The sequence below is a fragment of the Musca autumnalis genome, unplaced genomic scaffold (genome assembly GCF_047663935.1).
Source record: "Musca autumnalis isolate F117 unplaced genomic scaffold, ASM4766393v1 scaffold_4, whole genome shotgun sequence".
Taxonomy (NCBI): Eukaryota; Metazoa; Arthropoda; class Insecta; order Diptera; family Muscidae; genus Musca; species Musca autumnalis.
In genome coordinates this window covers 20,540,057-20,561,657 of record NW_027411977.1, presented here as the reverse complement: position 1 = coordinate 20,561,657, position 21,601 = coordinate 20,540,057, and the positions used below count along the sequence as shown (strand labels likewise).

Genomic DNA, 21,601 nt, shown 5'->3' with positions numbered 1-21,601 from the left:
TAGTTATTTTGAGAATTTTAGCTACAATTTTTAACCGAACTAGCTATAATGATCGGTATTTTGAGAATTTTAGCTACAATTTTGTCTATTCAAAAATAATCGTCAATATAGGTCCATGTTTTGGTATAACCCCCATATAACTGTACCTCCCGATTTTCGGGAACTCTCAGTGGTCACGAAATTTCTTCACTACAATTCGTCAACATGGGTCCATTTTTGAGGGTTTACATTGTTTTGATGAAACTACCCTCAATTTGACTCTTGAAGTTCCCTGCAGCTATAAAACTTTTCCGCCAAAAAATTTAAAGATAGGTTGACTCTTTGATATAGCCCCGTAGGTGGTACCTTTCACCTAGCTGAACACATTTTTTTTAGATTTGATTAGATAACACTGTGCAACAAAATGGTGATGAAAGTCTGGGGCATGGAAAATTCCTCTAGGGGAAGAAAGGCCTTGATGAGTATATTACGAACCCCGAAGGACAGATCCGCCGTGAGTCGAACTTTCGCGTTATGGCGTGATGAAATGTTTGTTAGCGACCCTGTGGGCCATCAGGAATTAGCGTTATAGTGGCAGGCAGTTGGAGTCTATCCATTGTCGAAAAGTTGTTCCAACTAAAATTGTGAAAGGACCCTAATTATTCCATTTTAATTAAGACTATTTTATGGTGGAGGGTATAAACTTATCGACTTTTTACTTGTTTCTTCTATAAGAATACCTTTTAAAAGATGACAATTTTGTCGTGTATACGAATATCTGTAGGTCTTCTTTAAGAGGACATTTTTTCCCTCTATTAAAAAGGAAGCTTTCTTGATATTCTATTGGAATACATTTGCCCAAAAAAGGCCCAACATAAGTCCGATTTCGGAAGATCATAACCGAGTGATCTTAAGGGACTTTAAGGTCCATCATTAGTTGTAGCATTCGGTCCGCTACCTGAGCAGATTCACAGCTACACGTTCTGTACGGTCAATGGGGACCCCCCTAATAAAATTAACGGAGAGTGTCATAGATGGACAGACATAAGCGTCGTGTCACCCAGTCTAACGAATGACGTCACTTGGCAAGCCGTCATTTCTTTGGGTCAAAACAACTCCCAATTATCGTCTCCAGCAGCAGACCGCTCGACTTCATCACCTCTGATGAAATCATCAATCATATAAAACCCAAGTGGCCTAGTTTTAGAGAGTGCACCACTTCAGATAACTGCTCAACCCATTTGGTAACAGAAAGGATGTTCCGGAACATCATTACATCTGTAGTTGCACGCTATATACCCGCTGGTCGAATAATCGAAGTGAGACCAAATTTCCCAACAATGGCTGCGGGACTAGCAAATGAATAGCTTCGTCGGGACAACCCCAGTGACTCCAGAGTCAGGGGAGCTAACACTGGAAGTTTACAGGTTGGTCAGTGAGCATAAGAGGAACAAGTCGCTAAATCATCTGAAGAGTTGCAACATTAGAGCCGGAATAAATTAATTGTGGGTAACGGTTAAGTCACTCTCGAACGCTGGGAATAAGGGAGATACGTCCTCAGTAACGTTTAGCGACATTACGTTGACTGAAACGAGAGGTGCGCCTGTAATTTTAAACTAAAATTTTTCAAGCACTCTGGGAGTGGCAGGTCGAATAGAAGATTACTACGTCGCATTAGATCCCTTCCTACTGTGAAGGAACCACCACAATTCACAATGGATGATGTTGCGAATGCCAACAGGAACGCTTACATATCCAAAGCGTTGGGCCCTGATGGAATCTCCTAGGTAATGCTGAAATATCTGGGAGTTGAGTCTCTCACCAAATTTCTCAACCTGTCGTTGGCACCCACATTGTTTCCGAAGCCTGTTGTTGTAACAGTGTTTGTTATTATGTTTGTATGTTCGTTCTTCTGTTCAATCTGGCTCTGGGTATATCTCCAGTTCCAGGAAAGTGGCTGCTTCGATGGGATGTAACCACAGATCCACTGGAATTAGATGAGTAGGTTTGGCTGGGCAGTTGAAAAGGTGTTTTGTGTCGTGCGGGCCCATACCGCATACTGGGCAGATGTCGTGCACGGCGCGGTCTTTTTCCGCTCAATAAGAATTTAGGCGACTGCAATATCCCGAGCGTAGTTGAGCCAAAACTACTCTAGTTTGTCGTGGCAGCTGACGCTCCTCAGCTGCAATAGATGGGGGATGTATTTCGAGGACTTTATTCACACTATAATTGCTTAAGGCCTTGGCAACTGCATCCGTGTGAATACTATTTAAACCTGCTTGATATGCTTGTTGATCTAGGGGTTCTCTCCTGTATCGTCGGACCTCTCCCTCTAGAGCATGGATATCCTTCCTGATCTTCCTGAATGTGTCGGGCCTACCCACAAGATGGTGATTGGGATGGCTCTCACGGTAACACCCGAGCAGGTACTGCAACGAAAGCATCTCATTGTGTTGCTTTACTGGAGGAATCTTTGCCTCCTCATGTAGATGGTCCACTGAAGATTTGAGGAGGCACCCTGTTGCTGTTCTCAGGGCGGCATTCTGGCAAGTTTGAATCTTTTTCCAATTCGTATCACATATTCTCGGGGACCAGACTGGCGCCGCATAGCTTACCACAGACCGACCTATCGCGTTATATGTGGTCAACAAGGTTTCTTTATCTGCACCCCAAGTACTGCTGGCTAGGGACTTGAGGACCTTGTTCCTACTTTTCGGTTTGTCGCAGATAGCTGTGGCGTGCGCGCACGACGTGAAAGTAGTGTCGAATGTGACCCCTAAAATTTTGGGGCAGTTTGTGGTCGGAATTCTGCTACCGCCGACCACGACATTCAATTCTCTTCCAAACTGCGCTGTTCATGTGATGAACAGAGTGGCTGTAGATTTTGTGGCGGAAATCTGCATATTCCTCGAATGGAAAAAGGTGGTAAGATCGGTTAAATAGTTGTTCAGTCTCTCACAGATGTCATCAGGATCGTGCAATCATCCGCATACGTTACGATCTCGATGCCGTCTCTACGGGCTTTGGACTTCTTGTTCCTGAATTCCACGTACGACTGGCGTCCACACATATAATTGACTATCCAACGTTTCAAGCTTGGCCGGAGGGTTGTCTGCTCAATGTCCTCAAACAGCGTGGAGTGCCTGACTGTATCAAAGGCTTTTGATAAGTCAAGCGCCACCATCACTGTTCTATCGCACGGCCGTCTCTGGTTGAGTCCTTGACAAATATGTGTGGTAATGGCTTACAGCGGAGTTGTCATGCTGTGCTGCTTACGGAAATCATGCTGATAATCGGCAACTTGATAGCTATTTCTGATACTGGGGAGGACTAAGGCCTCAAGGGTCTTTGCTACGGGCGACAAAAGCGAAATCGGCCTGTACGATTCCCTTTTGCTGACATCCTTGTCGGGCTTCCGTAGTGGGACCACCCTGCCCATTTTCCAGACTTCGTATTTGCCGCCCCCAGCAAAGACACTTTAGGCTTTACTCATCCCCAGCATCTGAAATAGCTATCCAGTTGCCGATTCTCAGTATGGGTTCCATCCACAACAACCACCACACAACCAGGACTATACTGTCAAGCACTTCTAGCTGTTTAAGGACATCGAGCAGACTACCCTCTGGCCAATTTAGAAACGTTGGGTAATCAATTATATGTGTGGACGCCAATTGTACGTGCACGGTCATATCTCAGAAACTGTTTAACCTCTTCCTCTCCCCCATTCCGCCCCCTACAGACGGCATTGAGATCGTAACGTATGCGGATCTTGCCGTAAAGCATAGTACACACGGTCCAACAAAACTGACAGTCATCGAGGTCTATTTCGTTAATATCAAAGTCTAGCTGAATAATTACATTCCTAATCACTAAATTATACCTTAAATGTTGTATTTCAATCATTTTTAGCTAACAAAAAGTTTTTATTTGCCAGAAAATTGCCGTAAAAGTGCGTTGACTGTCAGTTTTGTTGGACCGTGTGTACTATGCTTAAGGCTGAACTCTTATTTGATCGATCTTACCACATTTGTTCCACGCGACGAATATAAAAATATTCGCTACTAAGCCTACGCCCACTATGTTTACCACATGCACGGCGTAGATGAGTATACAATTGAATGTCATGGTCGATGGTAATCGAATTCCGACCATTAGTTAACCCAATATTCTAGGGGTCACATTCTACAGCATGTCACAGTAATCTGCGACAGATAAAGATAAAATTTTATAGCATATATACTCATTGTTATTAAACCTCACAAAACAAAACAAAAAAAATACAAAAACATAACTTTTATTCGAGTAGCTATGGCATAAAGAAGAAAATATTGGTTGTACCGATGATATTTTTGAAAATTCTATATTAATTCTTACCTATTTTATATGTTGATGATATACATATGAGTAGTTATGATGTAAAGGAGGCAAATTATAATCAATGCAATCATTATTTTTTAATTTTTATGTATAGTTTGTAAGAACAATAATGTTTAATATTTTATTTATAGAGTAGCTATGAAGTAAGGTGGAATCTTTGTAATTATATCTGAATTGGCCATTGAGTTATCCATATGGCTTCGATTGCAAAGTAATGAAAAATAAATAAATAAATAAAAAAATAATCTTATAGACCAAATATAACGCGGTAGGTCGGTCTGTGATGGCAAAATATCCAAACCTGTTTCCCTGAGAACTACAACACGATGCCTGCTCATATTATCAGTGGACCATCTGCATGAGGAGACGAAGGTTATTCTAGTACGGCAACACAATGGCATGCTGTCATTGCAGTATTTGCTCGGATGTTACCTTGAAAGCCATCCTAATCACCATATGGTAGACAGGGCCTCCAAAACAGGCATTCCAGGAGTGATTTTCACGGTATAGAAAGATCAGCAAGCCTATCAAACAGGTATGAATAGCTTGTTGTTGTTTTAGCAGCTTTGATGCTGGGTTGACAGCCGCTGTTCGAAACACTATGGTTACGGGTCAATCCGGTACACAGAAGCAGTTGCGAAACAAATTTCTTGTGAATACGGTTCTCGATGTACATTCCCCATCTGTCGCAGCTGAAGAACGACAAACCCGAGTTTTGGTTTAACAACGTTCGGAATGGAGAAGCCACATCAATTCCTATAGGGCAAGAATTGTTAGCACTGTGCAAGACATCTATCTGCGCAGCATGCGATACAGGCCCACACTGCAAAATTTCAATAGCCCTGTCAAACCTACTCATCTAACACCAGAAATTTTGTGCTTATAACTAACAGTTGTAGGTATTATTTTTTTGAAATCTTAGCCATTTTACCTGAATAGGGATTAAGACGGTCATGAGAAGCTGTTCGGACCAAGTGAAATTGTTGTTTTACAGATTTAGGCCTTTCTAAGATCACTAAAGGTGGCGAATTGTGTTATGACAAATTCATTTCAGCTCAGTAAGAGCACTCAGGTCATCAGATAGCGTTAAATGTCAAAGCTTAACTAGAAGGATTACAGGTTGCAACTGTTAAATCCCAACATTTTCAAAATATCCAAAAATCATCTTACCAAAACATTTCAATAATAATCAAATTTCTTATTTTTTTTTCATTAAAATTTTTATATTTTTTAATTTATTCTAATTATTCTAATTTATTCATCTTAAATGTTATTGTTTTATTTCTGTTTATTCATTTAAATCTTTATTTGTTTATTTATTTATTTATTATTTTTTTTTTTTTTCATTTAGAAAGCTTGTAGACAATCAAGAATTCCCGTTTACAAAGGAACTGTGTTTCATACATCGAGTGATAAAAAGAGTGTATGTTTTGTTTTTGTTATCTTCTTTTTTGTACAACTTTGAGTTATTTTAAACATTCATTTAATTAACTAATTAATTTTCATTAAATATGAACCTAACCTCAAAACCACAATAACCTGTGTTACCTTTTCATTTATTAACTCTTTCAGCATAAACGTACTGCACGTCATGAAAATGAACTATGGAAGGGTATTGATCAATCCCTGTTTCTGGGTCCCTCTGGTAGTGTGGTCTGGGCAAATGTTTTGATTGGACGTGCACTTTTTAGTTCATTGCAAAATGAACAAATTTTGGAAAAGCTGCAGGACATTTTACAAAAGAAGCTAAATTCCATAAAGGTATGGATGGGGTGAAACCGTTCACTTTTTTAATATTTATTTTATTATTTTAAATAATAAATCTCTCTTTCTCTCCCTGTTCTCTTCAGTTACCAAGTTTTATGGAAGATGTCATTATTAAAAACATCGATTTAGGTGATAAACCTCCACTGCTGCATCGTGTTTCCCAACCTCTGCTGGATGAACGTGGCCTCTGGCTAGACATGGATGTTACCTATGAAGGTCTATGTCAAATTACTGTTACAACAAAGTTGAATTTGTTACGTTTAAAACGTCCAGCCCGCAGCAGTAATTATGTGCCGGATCCAAATTATGCACAAATGTCAAATTCACCTCAATACTCAACATTATTGAATAATGATTTGGCTGGTACAAGTGTTGCTGGTAGTGGTGGTGTTGCTGGAGCCACCAGTGGTGGTGTTGCTCTTTCCAATGATGATTTATTGCCTTTAGATATACCCTTACCAACGGGTAGTGCAATCTATGATAGTGATGCCGAAAGTACTGGCAGTTCCAGTACTGAATCTGAGGGTTCCATATCCGGTTCATTGGGCGAAAATCCAAATAGTGTTAATGAAGGGTAAGTGGAAATTATGAGAATTATTTTATATATTTTAATTTAGACTCTAATATTTTAGCCATATTGCATTACGAACGTTTTGAAATTTTCACCTAGGGTAGTGTTCGTGGTTATGATTACTACGATGTAATATTTTCCTGAGGCAAGTTCATGCTTCCTGACATAATGGCTTGACATCTCTAAAAAAATTCTACGTTTACCACATATAACTATCAAAAGGTGCGACAGAACTTGGCCCAAGCTTTGCACATCGCACTATTTCTCTCAAACCGAGTTCGAAGTTGGACTAGATCGGTCAACTTCAAATTGTTTCCTTAATTGTATTTTAAGGGCTGTTCGAGGATCGTTTTAAAATTATTACCAAAGTCAGTCATTGTGGTCTTTTTCGCAAATATATAATATTGTAGTGGGAAATCCATATTTTCTTACATAATGGTCCTAAAGCTCCAAAAACTCTTCAATCAACTTCCAAGGTGGCCTAGATTATACCATTCCTTCTGACACCTCCTCCACAACACTTGTTGCTGTTGTAATATCATATGATTTTGTATGTTTGTTTTCCTGCTTAATCTGGCTCTGCTTCAATCTTCATGTCTGGGAATGTGGCTACTTCGATGGGTTGTAACCATAAGGCTACGGGATTTAGTTGAGCATATTTGGTAGGGAGGTTGAAAAGGCGCAGCGTGTTGTGCGAGTCTGTACCGCATGATGGGCAGATGTTTTGCATGGTGTGAACAATCCCTGCCTATTAGAATTTTAGACGGCTGCATCATCCCGATTATAGTTGAGCCAATACTAATCTGGTTTCTCGTTGTACTTCGAGGACCGAAATCACACGATAGTTGTTTATGACATCTGTGACTGCATTTGTGAGAATGATATTCAAACCGATTTGATAGGTTTGAGGACCTTGGGTTCTCTCTGGCAATGTTGGACATCTATCTCTAGATCATTACGATCCCTCCTGGCATGCCTGGGCGGTGGTTCTTTCTACCATATAGTGATTAGGATGACTCTCATGGAAACACCCGAACAAGCACGAAACTAAGACAGCTTGTCATTGTCGTACTGGACAAATCTTCGTCTCCTCATGTAAACTGTCCACAGATGATATGTCCTTGTGCAGCTTTCATGGCGGCGTTCTGACAAATTTGAATAGTTTGCCATCGCGTTGCACTTACGTTCGTGCACCACACTAGCGCCGCATATCTTACCACAGACTGACCTATCGCATTATATGTGGGCAACAAGGGAGTCCAAGAAGTCCCAACCCCGTAGAGTGAAACAGGGAGTTCACCAAGGTGGGGTGATACCTCCGGAACTGTTTAACCTCTACCTCTCCTATATTCCCCACTCCAGACGGCGTAACGTATGCGGATGATTGCACGATCCCTGCGTCAGATACCTATACTGATGACATCTGTGAGCCACTCTGTTCACCACATGGACATCGCAGTTTGGAAGAAAATTGAATGTCGTGGTCGACGGTAGCAGAATTCCGACCACAAACTGCCGCGCACGCCACAGCTATCTGCGACAAACTGAAAAGTAGGAACAAGGTCCTCAAGTCCCTAGCCGGCAGCACTTGGGGAGCAGATAAAGAAACCTTGTTGACAACATATAACGCGATAGGTCGGTCTGTGGTAAACTATGCGGCGCCAATTTGGTCCCCGGGATTCGTATCACAAATTGGAAAAAGATTCAAACCTGCCAGAATGCCGTCCTGAGAACAGCAACAGCGTGCCTCCTCAAGTCTTCCGTGGACCATCTACGTGAGGAGGCAAAGATTCTTCCAGTAAAGCAACACAATGAGATGCTTTCGTTGCAGTACTTGGTTGGGTGTTACCGTGAGAGCCATCTCAATCACCATCTGCTGGCTAGGCCTGACACATTCAGGCATATCAGGAAGGATATTCATGCTCTAGAGAGGGAGGTCCAAACATATAGGAGAGAACCCCTAGATCAACAGCCATATCAAGCAGGTTTAAATAGTATTCACACGGATGCAGTTGCTAAGGCCATAAGCAAATATAGTGTGAATAAAGTCCTCGAAATACATCCCCCATCTATTGCAGCTGAGGAGCGTCAGCTGCCACGAGAAACTAGAGTAGTTTTGGCTCAACTACGCTCGGGATATTGCAGACGCGTACATTCTTATTGGGCGGTAATCGACCGCGCCGTGCAAGACATCTGCCCAGTGGGCATGGGCCCGCACGACACAAAACACCTTTTCAACTGCCCAGCCAAACCTACTCATCTAACTTCAGTGGATCAGTGGTTATATCCTATCGAAGCAGCCACTTTCCTGAAACTGGAGATAGACCCAGAGCCAGATTGAACAGAAGAACGAACATACAAACATAATAACAAACACTGTTACAACAACAACAAGGGAGTTGAGCCGATTATCTATTGATGACATGAGAAAGCACCCTATTGCAGTTCTCAATTCGGCGTTCTGACATGTTTTTGCATATTGTTCCATCGCGTTGCACTTATGTTCGTGTTAACGCAGATCGCTATGCCATGAGCGAACGAGGTGAACATACTTTCGTATGTGTCCCCTAGTAGTAAGAAGTCGGAATTCCGTTACGCTTGATCTACTCGATGTCCTCAAACAGTGTAATAAGCTTGACATTATCAAAGGCTTATGATAACACTATGCAACACTGAAAATGCAAACAACTTCTAGTATGGATTTTTTGAAAGTACATATTTAGACTACATGGCCTCATCTAAACCGGGCTAAAACTACACTTTTTTGCATTTATCAGGCGTTTATCTCAGAAACGAATAGAAATTTGGCCTTGGTGTCTTTAGCAATATTGTAGCCCTAAACTAGTAGAACTTATCTGTTGAAAACACAACACAAGAAAAACTTCATCTAGGGCATCAAAATCGATAAAAATTGGAACCTTTTACATAATTTCTGGAATTCTGCTTGGTATCAGCTAAACTATGGGAATTGAACCAAGTAACATTTTGCAAAAATCATCCAAATAATGTTCTGAGCAATTCTTCAGAACATTCTGAAACTCTAAAATGCTTACTTCATGTTGTTTCAGCGGTATTTTGCATCATATCTTTTACAACACTTTTTTCAAACACTGTTCACACCAACAGTTTATTCTCGCATTTCGGATTTCACTACATTATTGACATTTTGATTAACTCGTCGTTGAAAAATGTACTGAAAACAACGGCATAGAGGAATTTTACAACAATGACATGTTCTGAAGAGTCATGGTACAAATACACAGGTAGCCGCATCGGCAATTGTTGGCAACATAAGATGTCAAAATTTGACATCAATTCAATGCAATTGACACATTATGTTACCATCAGCTGGCATGATAATGCTACCTGTATTATTGTACCATGTGAAGAGTTGTGTATTACATTTCAGGGAATATTTTTCCAAAAGAAAATATTCAGAAAAAATTAACGGTTTGGGAGAAACATTGCGAAATGTATAAAAATTGTGGAATTTTTGCATATATTTTGAAATTTGAGGCAATAAATGTAGTTTTTCGAGTTCATTATTTCTCCAAATATTTTATTCTTGTCCTTATCTACAAATTTGCTTCAGAGGTCAGAAGAAGATTCGTATTGGTTTCAGAGATATAGCCCCGAATTTCTTTAAAAACGCAATATTTGACCATATTTAGATGGGGCCATAAAATCCGAGCTGGATCTGACACAACAAAACCCAAATAGGGGTTTTTGTCGTTTGGGTCTGTACTTTCAAAAAATGCACAGTTCGAATTGTTTGCACAATATCACCTTAAAAATGTTGCACAGTGTAAGTCACCACCACATTGTCCGTTCGCATTGCCTGTTCTGGTTGAGTCGTCGATTAATATTAGTAGCGGTGTATACTTACGGACCCCATGCGAAGGATTGGGGACTGGATAGTTAGTTCTGACACTGGAAAGGGAGTAAAGCCTCAAAGCCTGTACGATTCATCTTCGCTGGGATCTTTTCCTGGCTTCAGTAGCCCATTTTCCTACCTGTTTCAGCATTAGCATGGAGATTCCGTCAGGGCCCAACGTTTTGGATGACTTAGCATTTCTAAGGGCACTTGCAGCCTAATTTATTGTAAATTGATGGTTCTTCATCGGCAGGAAAAAAACCAATGCGACGCACAGTGGTCCAACTTGTATGGAAAGTAGTGCCAAAAATAGTTCTAATCGAGTTAACGCCTCGAAATTTTAAACATAGTTTTATAACGAGCCCAATATGCAGAAAAACAAATTTAATGAATGTATGTCCACATTTGGGTGTAGCCCCCAAATAATGGTACCCCCGATTTTTTAAATTTTGAAGATTTTAGCCAAATTTTCCAGTCGATTTGGCTGTAATTTTGCATTTTGTAAGAAATGTTCACATTGCAGGAAATGTTCAATATAGGTCCACGTTTAGGTATAGTAATATATAGTAATTTTGCATTTTAAGTTCTGAGGGAACACCATACCTCCTTGCAAAAAATGTTCAATATAGGTCACCGTTTCGGTATAGCTCCCATATAAACGTACCTCCCGATTTTCGGAATTTTGGCGATTTTACAGGCGTGGTATAAGGGGAATAACTTACAGGGTGGCTGATGGTGGCAGCTGGATTTCTTTTTATCGCAAACTATAGACTTTCCCTTTAAAAAAAAAAAAATATAAATAAATAAATTTATAAATTGGCAAAAAAATACTGGATAATAAAATTTAATGTGTTTAGAGAATATTTATTTCAATTGCAATCAAATTTGTCGACATAAATTTTTCGATTATTGTCCACGGGCGGAACCACAGTGCGACGTAGTGCTCTTCTCTTCGCCCTGTCGCTCTCGTAGTGATTAAAATATCTTGCGCACCTCTGCGCATCAAGGTTTGAGAGTGACTTAACCGTTGCCCACAACTCACTTAGGGCCTGTTTATTTATTTTGAAACGAAAATGTGTGCGCATGAAACACACCCAAACTTTAGTTTTTGAAATATTATTTCCTTTGCTTTTGCTTCAAACCAAAAACAAATTTGAGAAACACACTTAAATTTGGTAGTGTTTCTTACGCATTCATTTTCTTATCGACATACATAAACAGACCCTTATTCTGGCTCCAATGTCACAATTCTCACCGACCAACCTCCAAGTACTGCCGCCTCCGCTGAGAAAATAGGGTCTTATTATCTCAACAAAAGTACAAAATCCATAAATTCAGCTTAAGGCCACATCGCGGATCTTTTTGAACTTTTAATAGCGGATTGTCCTTATGGTCATGAGTACGGCTGTATAATTTTGGTTTAGGGGAAACCAATATGGACCCCGACAAAGGTGCAGTTAAAATCTGATTTTTATTGCATGTACTTTTATGGTCTCTTTTACAACGCTATAGTTTTAGTCTCAAAAATTCTTTCGAGAATGGCCCGAAAGTTACCAAAACCCCTTAATTTTTTGGAATATATAAAGGATTGTGGACTTTGTTCGTCTATAATTGTTCCACAAACATCCCATACGGGACAAGGGAGACTTCTCTCATATCAATATGTGCACCCCGATTCATATTAGCTCAATGATATGGTACCTGCTGTTTATTGCCGAGTCCGAACGGCGTGTCTTAAGACACCACTTGTAGAGAAGTTTTACATTGCTGAAATACTCAGGAAATGTCGCCAATGTCACTGAGGGGTATTTTGCCACCATTGAAAATGTTGATGTCGAAGCCACGACCTTCAGCGTGCAAGGCGGTTGTGCATACCATTGTACCACGGTGGCAACCACCGTGCTGATATTTTGTACAGTCATGGTCCGAGGATATTGAGCTGTCATGTTTACTTCTTTGCTTTTACAGACAAGATAATAAGATAATCGATTTTTTTTTCATGTTACTTATTTATTTCACATCTACCCTTCAATCTCTCCCTACCTCTCTTTTCAGCAGTTCCACAAATCCCGGCAATGCTAGACGTATTTTTAAATTTGTCGATCGCATTGCCACTTCCAATTTTTTCCAATATGCCACGGAATTATCCTATGTCCAGAGAGCAATGGAAAATATGAGTACAACCATAACATTGGGTATCGACTTGCACGGTCTGGTATCGAGGGTTACAGTAAATATACCACCACCGCCTTCGGATAGAATATGGCTAGCGTAAGTATTCTTTAAATCAACAATATAAGATTCTATTTCATTTGTTTTTTCTTTTTCTTCTCAATACAGGTTTCGTGCTCCGCCACGCCTTTGGCTAACAGCACGTCCTACTGTGGGTGATAAATCTGTGGATTGGAGTATTGTCACGAATGTCATTGAGGGAAAATTGTGTGAGGCTGTGAATAAATATTTGGTATATCCTAATATGGTGGATCTGACGGTACCGTTGTTGGGTAAATCGGCCGCCAGTGATTGATGTGTGTGATAAGCAGTGAGTGGATGGAACGATGGACGGCAGGGCCAAGTCAACCGCCCACAAGTTTATAGCAAACAAACTTTTTAACATTTTAAGAAACAGAACGGATATTTGATCCTTCCTTGTATTTATATTCCAAATAATTTTCTATGAGAAAATTAGAAAACCATTTTTTAACCATTATTGTATTTAATTCTATTTTTGCTTTTATATTTTTTAAAAACTGAACAAAATAGTTGGACTATTTTATTTGATATTATTTCTATCTGTTTCCTCATCCACTTCGAGATTCCTTTAAGTATTATTGAAAACAAGTAAAAGACCTTTTTTAATTTATTATTTTTTTTATAATTAATTTAAAGTAGATTTTATACCTTCATATAAATATAAATACTTTATAATCTTACAAACAGACATTTATATTTATCGTATTTAATGCAATTATCATTCTTTTTTTATACTCTATATTTATTAACTAACTATTATTATTAGTAATATTCAAAATGGAACACTGTGTGAATTTTGTTTTGTTAGTCTGACTAAATTAGAAACAAACAAAAAAATAACTAAACATAATAATATTATATTTGATCTTTGTTTTTTTGTAACGTTGAAAACAGACACAAAATTAAAAACCAAACAAAAAACGTATCGATATTTTCTAAAAAGAACTCAAAAATTTAAATTTACTGATAATATTTACCAATAACAATAAATTAAAATACCTATAACAATACCCAATGTTCAGTTAGTTAACTCGATGAGTAATTTTATCTATGATCCGATACACTCTAATGATGACTTTGATAAAGATAAAAAAAAAAAAAAAACAAAAACATGAAACGGAAATTGCCAATTTTTTATAGCTTAGTGACAGAAAGAAATATTCGTATTGGCAAAAAATATTAATTATTACGTGTTAATATAAATATACGCAAACATACATACATATAAATTGAAACAGACAGACAACACTCTCTTACATTGTGCGTATATGAATATTATTTAAAATTAACATTAATTGAATATACTATTCCTATTGAAGAAAAAAAACATAATTTTATTTTATTCGCTAAGGTAATATTTACAATAAAAAAGAACAACAAAACAAATGTAACAACTATTTTTTATTCAATTGACAGACTGTGCGGTTTTAAATACATGCCAAATTGAGATCAGTGTTTTGAACCGTACCTTTCGGATCAGAGTTTCAAAAATTCGAAACTATACGAGGAAAAGGTCGTAAATCCAAAGATATTCAATTATCTTCCAAGCGCGATGGAATTGAATCAAACAAAATTGAAGCGAAGAATGCTATTTTTACCTCCATGATCAAGGGGTCGATCGTCGATAACAATTGTCGTTGAGTGGCGTTGCCAGTTGTCAAAATTGATCCATGTATGGCAACTCTCAACTGAAGTTGCGAATCTCAGTTGACGAAGCGGCTGTTTTTCAGCAACCACCAATTTTCAGTTGCAGTGAACATTTTCGAAGAAACAAGAAGTAAAATAGAAGGAAAAAATAAACATTTTGTTAACAATTATTGATTCTTTGCATCATTAATTAATTTTGTGTATCAATATGGTGAAAATAACGACAAAGCAGCAGTTCGAAATATTAATTGATAAACTGAGTGAAAATCCAAACTTAGCCCGAGGAGTTCGGGAGTTTTGGTGAAACCAAAGCCACAGCGGATGAAGCGTGGAGGACCATTTCGGACAGTTTAAACAGCCATGAACTTCCAACACGAACACCTGAAGAGTGGCAGAGCCTGGATTCACTTTAAAGCAAAGTTGCAAAAGAAAATGCCTCAAAATAAAATAAACTTCAACGACGCTGGTGGTGGTCCATCACAATAAGTGAATTTATCGCCTTTGGTGCGGACATCAGCAAATCTTTTGCAAATGAATTTGGTGACAAATACAGTAGGTTCAGTTTAAGTACAAATGACGAACATCCTCCTTTGGACCCATAATGTATATAGCCAACTACACCAGGGAATTTCGTTTTTGAATAAAAATGGTTTTTATTTTGCCTTTTTTCCTCCTCTGTCAACTTCGAAACACACAATTTGTCCTCTATCAAGTGGACAACTTCCTTCAATACTCTCGACAATGTAGATTGAGCCATGCAATTGTTGAAATCATTGTCATGGGACTTTTGGAAACTTCCGTCCTCAAAGAATCGCAACGCTGCGCACACTTTTAAAAGTGGGGGTATTGCTGTTGATCTGTAACTTACTTTGAAGTCATCCTTTAACGTTTCCACAACGTAAACTACGGCATCCTTTGGCAATCGAAAATACGCCTTAAACCTGAAATAATTTACTGATTATACAGATCTTTCCACATGATCATCATGGATTCGACTTGTCCCTCAAATTTCTTCTAACAGATGCAATGTCCTGTACATTTTCTTCATCATCAAAAAATAATTCCACCGAACTTATCATTTTTTGGGACAGCAAATAAAACTTGACGATGCGAAGATTCAATGGGCAGGCTATATTCCAATCTTGGGTTGTTTTCCAAATTTGCTCGAAAACTCAGCCAAAATATTAAAATATTGTCCAGAATACACAAAAGAGTTATCCAAAGCGCAATTATTTTTAAAATGTTTTTTTTTTGCGAATAGAGGTCACAAGTTTGAAAAAACACTGATCGATAACATGTTTATCGACCACCCAGTTGAGTTGACATTAATGGTACAACATTTCGTCTCAGTCGCGCAGACAACTGACAACGCAACTCAAGTTTAGTGGCAATACAAGATAGACCCACAAATCTTTATTACAGAAAGTGGTATAATGTTTTTTCTTCTTCCTGAAAAACTTCTAAAATAAAAGTATTGACCACTTAGAACTATATAACCAAATTACAGATAAAAACTTTAAAATGCCTGAAATCTGAAGTTTCTGTGCCATTGGGAACTCCAAATGCCAAGTTACAGCCAATTCGGACCTCAAAATACCTTAAATCGGGTGGTACTGATATACACATGGGGACTATAGGAAAAATTGACCCATATTGGTTTTAGTTTCATATTCATGTATTGTCATCCAAATCTGAAATGTGTACAAGCTTTTAGTTCGATTTGTCAACTGCAACTGTGTTAAAAAACTGAACTGAACAAACAGACAACAAAGCAAGTTAGGGATCGATTATCGATGGCAACTCAACTGAAGTTGCGTTGCAGAAGTGAAAATCACACAATAAAAATAAGTGAAACGAGATATATTTTTGTCAAATTCATTCAATATAAGTGTTTTGAGCCTTCTGCTATTAGTTCAATTGTAAAACATTATTAAATTTGCTGTCGGCAACGCATCTGGAGTTGGGTTGCCATCCATAATCGACCCCTTAAATACAACACTGTAATAAAAATAAAATCAAATCAATTTTAAAATAATTTTTAGGCAATAATTATTAAAATATATTGGAAAACCACAAAAATAAATACCAAAATTTATCAGATGGACAACTCGTGCAGAGCACTATTCTTAATTCTTCTACAAAAGATGATTTCAAACAATTTGTTTACTAATTAAAAACCAGTAAGGAAAGGATCAAAGTCGGGCGGGGCCGACTATATGATACCCTACACCACTGTGAATATGTAAAATATAAATCGGAGCTACATAAATACAGATCTTAACCGATTTTGATACAATTTGGCAAATTTATTTCCAGACCGAATTCAGTCACACATTCCAAATATCATTGAAATCGGACTTATATAGCGTGTTTGGAGCAGCAAATACGCGAAATCAGCCGAAAATATATATGGGTGCTATATCCAAATCTGAACCGATTTCGATATAATTTGGCTCATTTATTTCTAGACTGAATTCAGTCACACATTCCAAATTTCATCGAAATCGGAAATTTATAGCGTGTTTGGTACAGAAAATACGTGAAATCGGCCGAAAATATATACGGGAGCTATATCCAATCGAATTCAGTCAAACATTCCAAATTTCATCAAAATCGGACGTATATAGCGTGTTTGGTGCAGCAAATTCGTGAAATCGGGCGAACATATATATGGGACCCATATCCAAATCTGAACCGATTTCGATATAATTCGCCACATTTATTTCTAAACGGAATTCAGTCACACATTCAAAATTTCATCAAAATTGGACGTATATAGCGTGTTTGGTGCAGCAAATACGTCAAATCGGGCGAAAATATATATGGGAGCTATATCCAAATCTGAACCGATTTTCACCAAAAGCAATAGCGTTCTTCCTATGGGTAAAAAGTTGTAGTCCCCAATTTTCAGCTGAATCGGACAAGAAATGCGACCTGTACGTTGCGAACAAAAATACATGGACAGACGGACAGACAGACAGACGGACGGACATGCATAAATCGACTCAGAAAGTGATTATGTATATGTATATCCCCAAAAGGAAATGCACAAAGACATAATACCCCTTACCACATAGTGGTGTAGGGTATAAGGGGTAGTTTACACTATATGTAAATGTCATATGACATGAAATTTTCCATCGTTTTATATTCGTTAATATGTGTAATATTGGAGATTTTCCTTACGCCATTTACTCTGTGCGTCCACACCAGCAAAAATGTAAAAAAACTACGTCTCCCCATTGCCTGCGTGGGTAGATATGGAATGTTTTTATTTCGTGTCATATGACATTGATAGATAGTGTAAACTACCTCTAAATATGTATTTATTTATTTTTTTTAAATATGTTTAAGAAAAAGTTTGTCGTCGTAAATTTTTCATGGTATCAAAAAATAACACTACGGCTACGCCAACGACGCACATACGTCTACGCCATTATTTTGATTGTAAATATTGTAGGGTTGGTTTTTCTTCTGGATTAAAAGTTTAAAAATGATCTACTAACAGTTATATTTATAAAATACACTCATACCTCGATTTGCGTTAATAATTGGTTCCGCCGCAAAGCGAAACAACGCAAGTCGAAACACATGTCAAAGTCAGAAATATTAGTTATTAATAACACAAATCGAATCAGTATCGTAAATCGATGAAATCTATTATATTTTTTCTTAACGCAAATCGAAACAACGCAAATCGAGGTATTAGTGTATATATTTTTGCTTTTTTGTACAAATACATTCCTAATACCAATTAGTCGTTACGACACGTCAACTTCCAATTTTGGATACAATAACGACACGTAATAAGCGCAAATTTTTTAGTTTGCAAGAAATTACAGCGAAGATTTCGAACCGTTTCAAACAGTCGGCGAATGTTTTGGTCTGGCAATACCATATAAAACAATTGAAATTAACATGCCCCTGGAAGTATGCTCTAAAAGTGTCTTTTTAAGTACTTTTCAGTTGCCAGATACACATTTTTCATTTACTTACCTTTCTTCCCCTACTTTTTATACCCTCCACCATAGGATGGGGGTATATTAAGTTTGTCACTACGTTTGTAACTACTCGAAATAATCATTGTAGACCCCACAAAGTATATATATTCTTGATCAGCGTGCAATTCTACATCGATATAGCCATGTCCGTCCGTCTGTCCGTCTGTCTGTCTGTCCGTCTGTCCGTCTGTGGAAATCACTCTAGCGTCCGAACGGATTGACGTAGGTTGATGAAATTTTGGGAAAATATGTTATATTTACGTAGGACTTTTGGTATTGAAAGCGGGCTATGTAGGTCCACGCTTTCGTATAGCCCCCATACAAAATGACGCGTGACGCGTCGTCGTTTTAAGGAATTTTTAAGATATTTGTCCCATTTTACCGCCGAATTGGTTGTAATTTGGTATTTTGTGTCTACAGAGGCCAAAAAACATTCCTACCAAAGTTGGGTTATATAGGTCCACGTTTTGGTATAGCCCCCATATAAGGCCCCATATAAAGTACGCGTCATTTTAATATATTTTGAATGTATTAGACCCATTTGACCACAGAATTGGTTGTAATTTGGTATTTTGTGTCTTCAGAGGCCAGAAAACATTCCTACCAAAGTTGGGTTATATAGGTCCACGTTTTGGTATAGTCCCCACATAAGACCCCTTATAAAGTACGCGTCATTTTAATATATTTTGAATGTATTAGACCCACTTGATCAAAGAATCGGTTGTAACTTTGTATTTTGTGTTTCCAGAGGCTAAGAAACATTTCTACCATAAAATGTTTATATAGGTCCACGTGTTGATATAGCCGCCATAATACAATATCTCCCGATTTTCGATATTTTGAACGTTTTAGCCTCATTATCACACCGATATGGCTGAAATTTGGTATTTAGTCTTCTTTAGGCGTATAAAACTTTCTCCCAGAAATTTGTAGGTATAGGTCCACGCCATACCTTCCGAATTTCGGTATTTTGAAGGTTGTGGCCACATTAATCCACCGAAATGGCTGAAATTTGTGGTGGAGGGTATAAAAAGTTCGGCCCGACCGAACTTAACGCTTTTCTTACTTGTTAATGGCAAAATTTGTTAAAAGAGAGAACTGTAAAAAAACAAATGTAAAAGTCGGCGTATTAGCCAATAAGACCCGGCAACCATGTTACTATTTTTTACTTGCCCCAATTTTTCGTGTAAAAATTTTTTAAAAAGATCGTCCATCAGTGCCATTTTTGTTTAAAGAGAAGTGAACATTTTACATATTTTTTGTGTACGGGAACGGGTTTTGGAGTAAAATGTGTAAAAGTGGTAAAAATTTTAAAAAGTTTTTGCGGGCCATTTTATTAGAAATTCTTGAAAAGAAAATGTAATATATACATATAAATATATGTAAATAGTTGTGTGAAGAGGAAAATCGAAATTTCACATTGCGATCGACCTTAAGAGCAGATGTTTTATTATAGCCACCAACGTTAATTAATTGGTGAACTTGTATTTTAATATTTTATGTACTGCTGTTCTCCCTGACTACAACAACAAACTAATAGCTTTGCTCCTTTACTTTTTAGTGGTAAAAGTGACAAAAGAGAAAACGGTCAAAATTGCTCTCTCATGAACAGTTTTACCAGAAAAGTAAAGTAACGAAAAAATGGTAGATGTGGTAAAAATGTGAAAAAGTAACATAACAAGTAAAAAAGGATCAGTCGGCTTTGCCGAAACAATTTTTCCCAAAAACGTATGTATTTATGGGGTTTTAAAAAATTTTGGGCGTATGAAGCGACAAAAATGTTGATTACGATTAAAGATCAAAATTTTTGCGGAGGCCACTACATATGGTGCCATAGGGCGTTTTTACACCCTTCGGGATGTTTGCTCAAGAAATATGGCCTTGCCCCTGAAAAAACTTTTACCGTCGTAATGGAGGAGGCAGCGAATGCAAGTTGCTTCAACAAAAATCAAAGTGATTGTGTGGGAGGTACCGGATGGATTGGACAAATATAGTCCATATTTGAACTTGATCTATATCTGGTAGATATATTATGATTTGTAATGTATGGACCAATTCGGCCACTCCCTTCAAGAGTTACCGTACGAACAATTTTTCCGAACATTTTTGAACTTTTGTGGGGGAGGTACCTGAAGGAGTGGACCGATATGGTTTATTTTCGAATTTAAACTACTACTAAGGCCAAATGTTGGACAGAATCGGCAGATCCGTTCTAGAGTTATCTTGCGCTCCAACCACCTCACGCGGCGTCATAGGGGTTTTTTGCAACTTTCATGCTATTTTCTCAGGAAGTATGGACTTGCCCCTAATGAAACTTGTACCGTCGTATGGGGGCCAGTGAATAAATGTTGCTAAAACAAAAATCAAAGCGATTCGAGAGATGGTCCTAGACAGAACTTTTCCTAAATTTTGTGTGTGGAGTACCCTAAGGAGTGGATTGATTGAGTCCATATTGAAACCTTATTTAAGTCTGGTACACATTTCAGGATGTGCAAAGTATGGACCAAATCGGTTACTCCCTTCAGGAGATATCGTGCGCACAAAATTTCCGAACATTTGTGTAGGAGGTACCGGAAGGTTTAAAGCCTATTTTCGCCTTTCAAAAGACGCTATTATTTATATAGTAGAGACATTAAAAATGGCTTTAAAAACCCCCACAGATCAACAGCAATACAGCCACTCCTTTAAGATTTTTTGCAGAAGGAAGCTTTCAAAAATCCCATGGCAATGACTTTAACCTCGGGATGGCTCAACCCACTTTATCAAAGGTATTAAGTGAAGTTCTGGAGTTAATAGAGGAAAAACTGTGTAAAATATTGATTGTTTCCAAATTAAAAGAAGAGGAAAAACTTCAAAATAAAAACTATTTTTATTCAAGAACAAATTTCCCGGGCGTTGTCGGTTGCATTGACGGAACACACGTGCATATAATGGATGGGACCAAAGGAAGATGTTCGCCATTTATATCTGAATAGAAAAGGATATTTTAGTATAAACGTTTTGTTGACAAGAAATATTTTACCAATTCTGAAAAAAAAATCTAAAGCGTTAATTGTTTGTCCACACTCTGTGCCATTCTTCTGGTGTACGGGTTGGTGGACCACAACTATTTAATTGCTCCGCAACATCCTT

At 38.0% G+C, this 21,601-nt stretch overlaps 1 protein-coding gene across 16 annotated transcripts in view; it reads left to right on the top strand.

Moving 5' to 3' along the window:
* LOC141403360 (uncharacterized) overlaps positions 1 to 14,212 on the top strand; it is a 167,409-nt gene extending 153,197 nt beyond the window's left edge. For 6 of the 16 annotated variants that reach the window (XM_073985667.1, XM_073985659.1, XM_073985668.1 and 3 more), the window contains 5 exons: positions 5,708 to 5,779; positions 5,929 to 6,117; positions 6,207 to 6,697; positions 12,624 to 12,839; positions 12,909 to 14,212. In XM_073985667.1, coding sequence (XP_073841768.1) covers positions 5,708 to 5,779; positions 5,929 to 6,117; positions 6,207 to 6,697; positions 12,624 to 12,839; positions 12,909 to 13,095 — 1,155 coding nt within the window. In that variant the 3' untranslated portion in view covers positions 13,096 to 14,212. The remainder of the gene's footprint in view (positions 1 to 5,707; positions 5,780 to 5,928; positions 6,118 to 6,206; positions 6,698 to 12,623; positions 12,840 to 12,908) is intronic. The other 10 variants (XM_073985671.1, XM_073985663.1, XM_073985672.1 and 7 more) reach the window with 5 other exon arrangements.
* Positions 14,213 to 21,601: the final 7,389 nt, after the last annotated feature.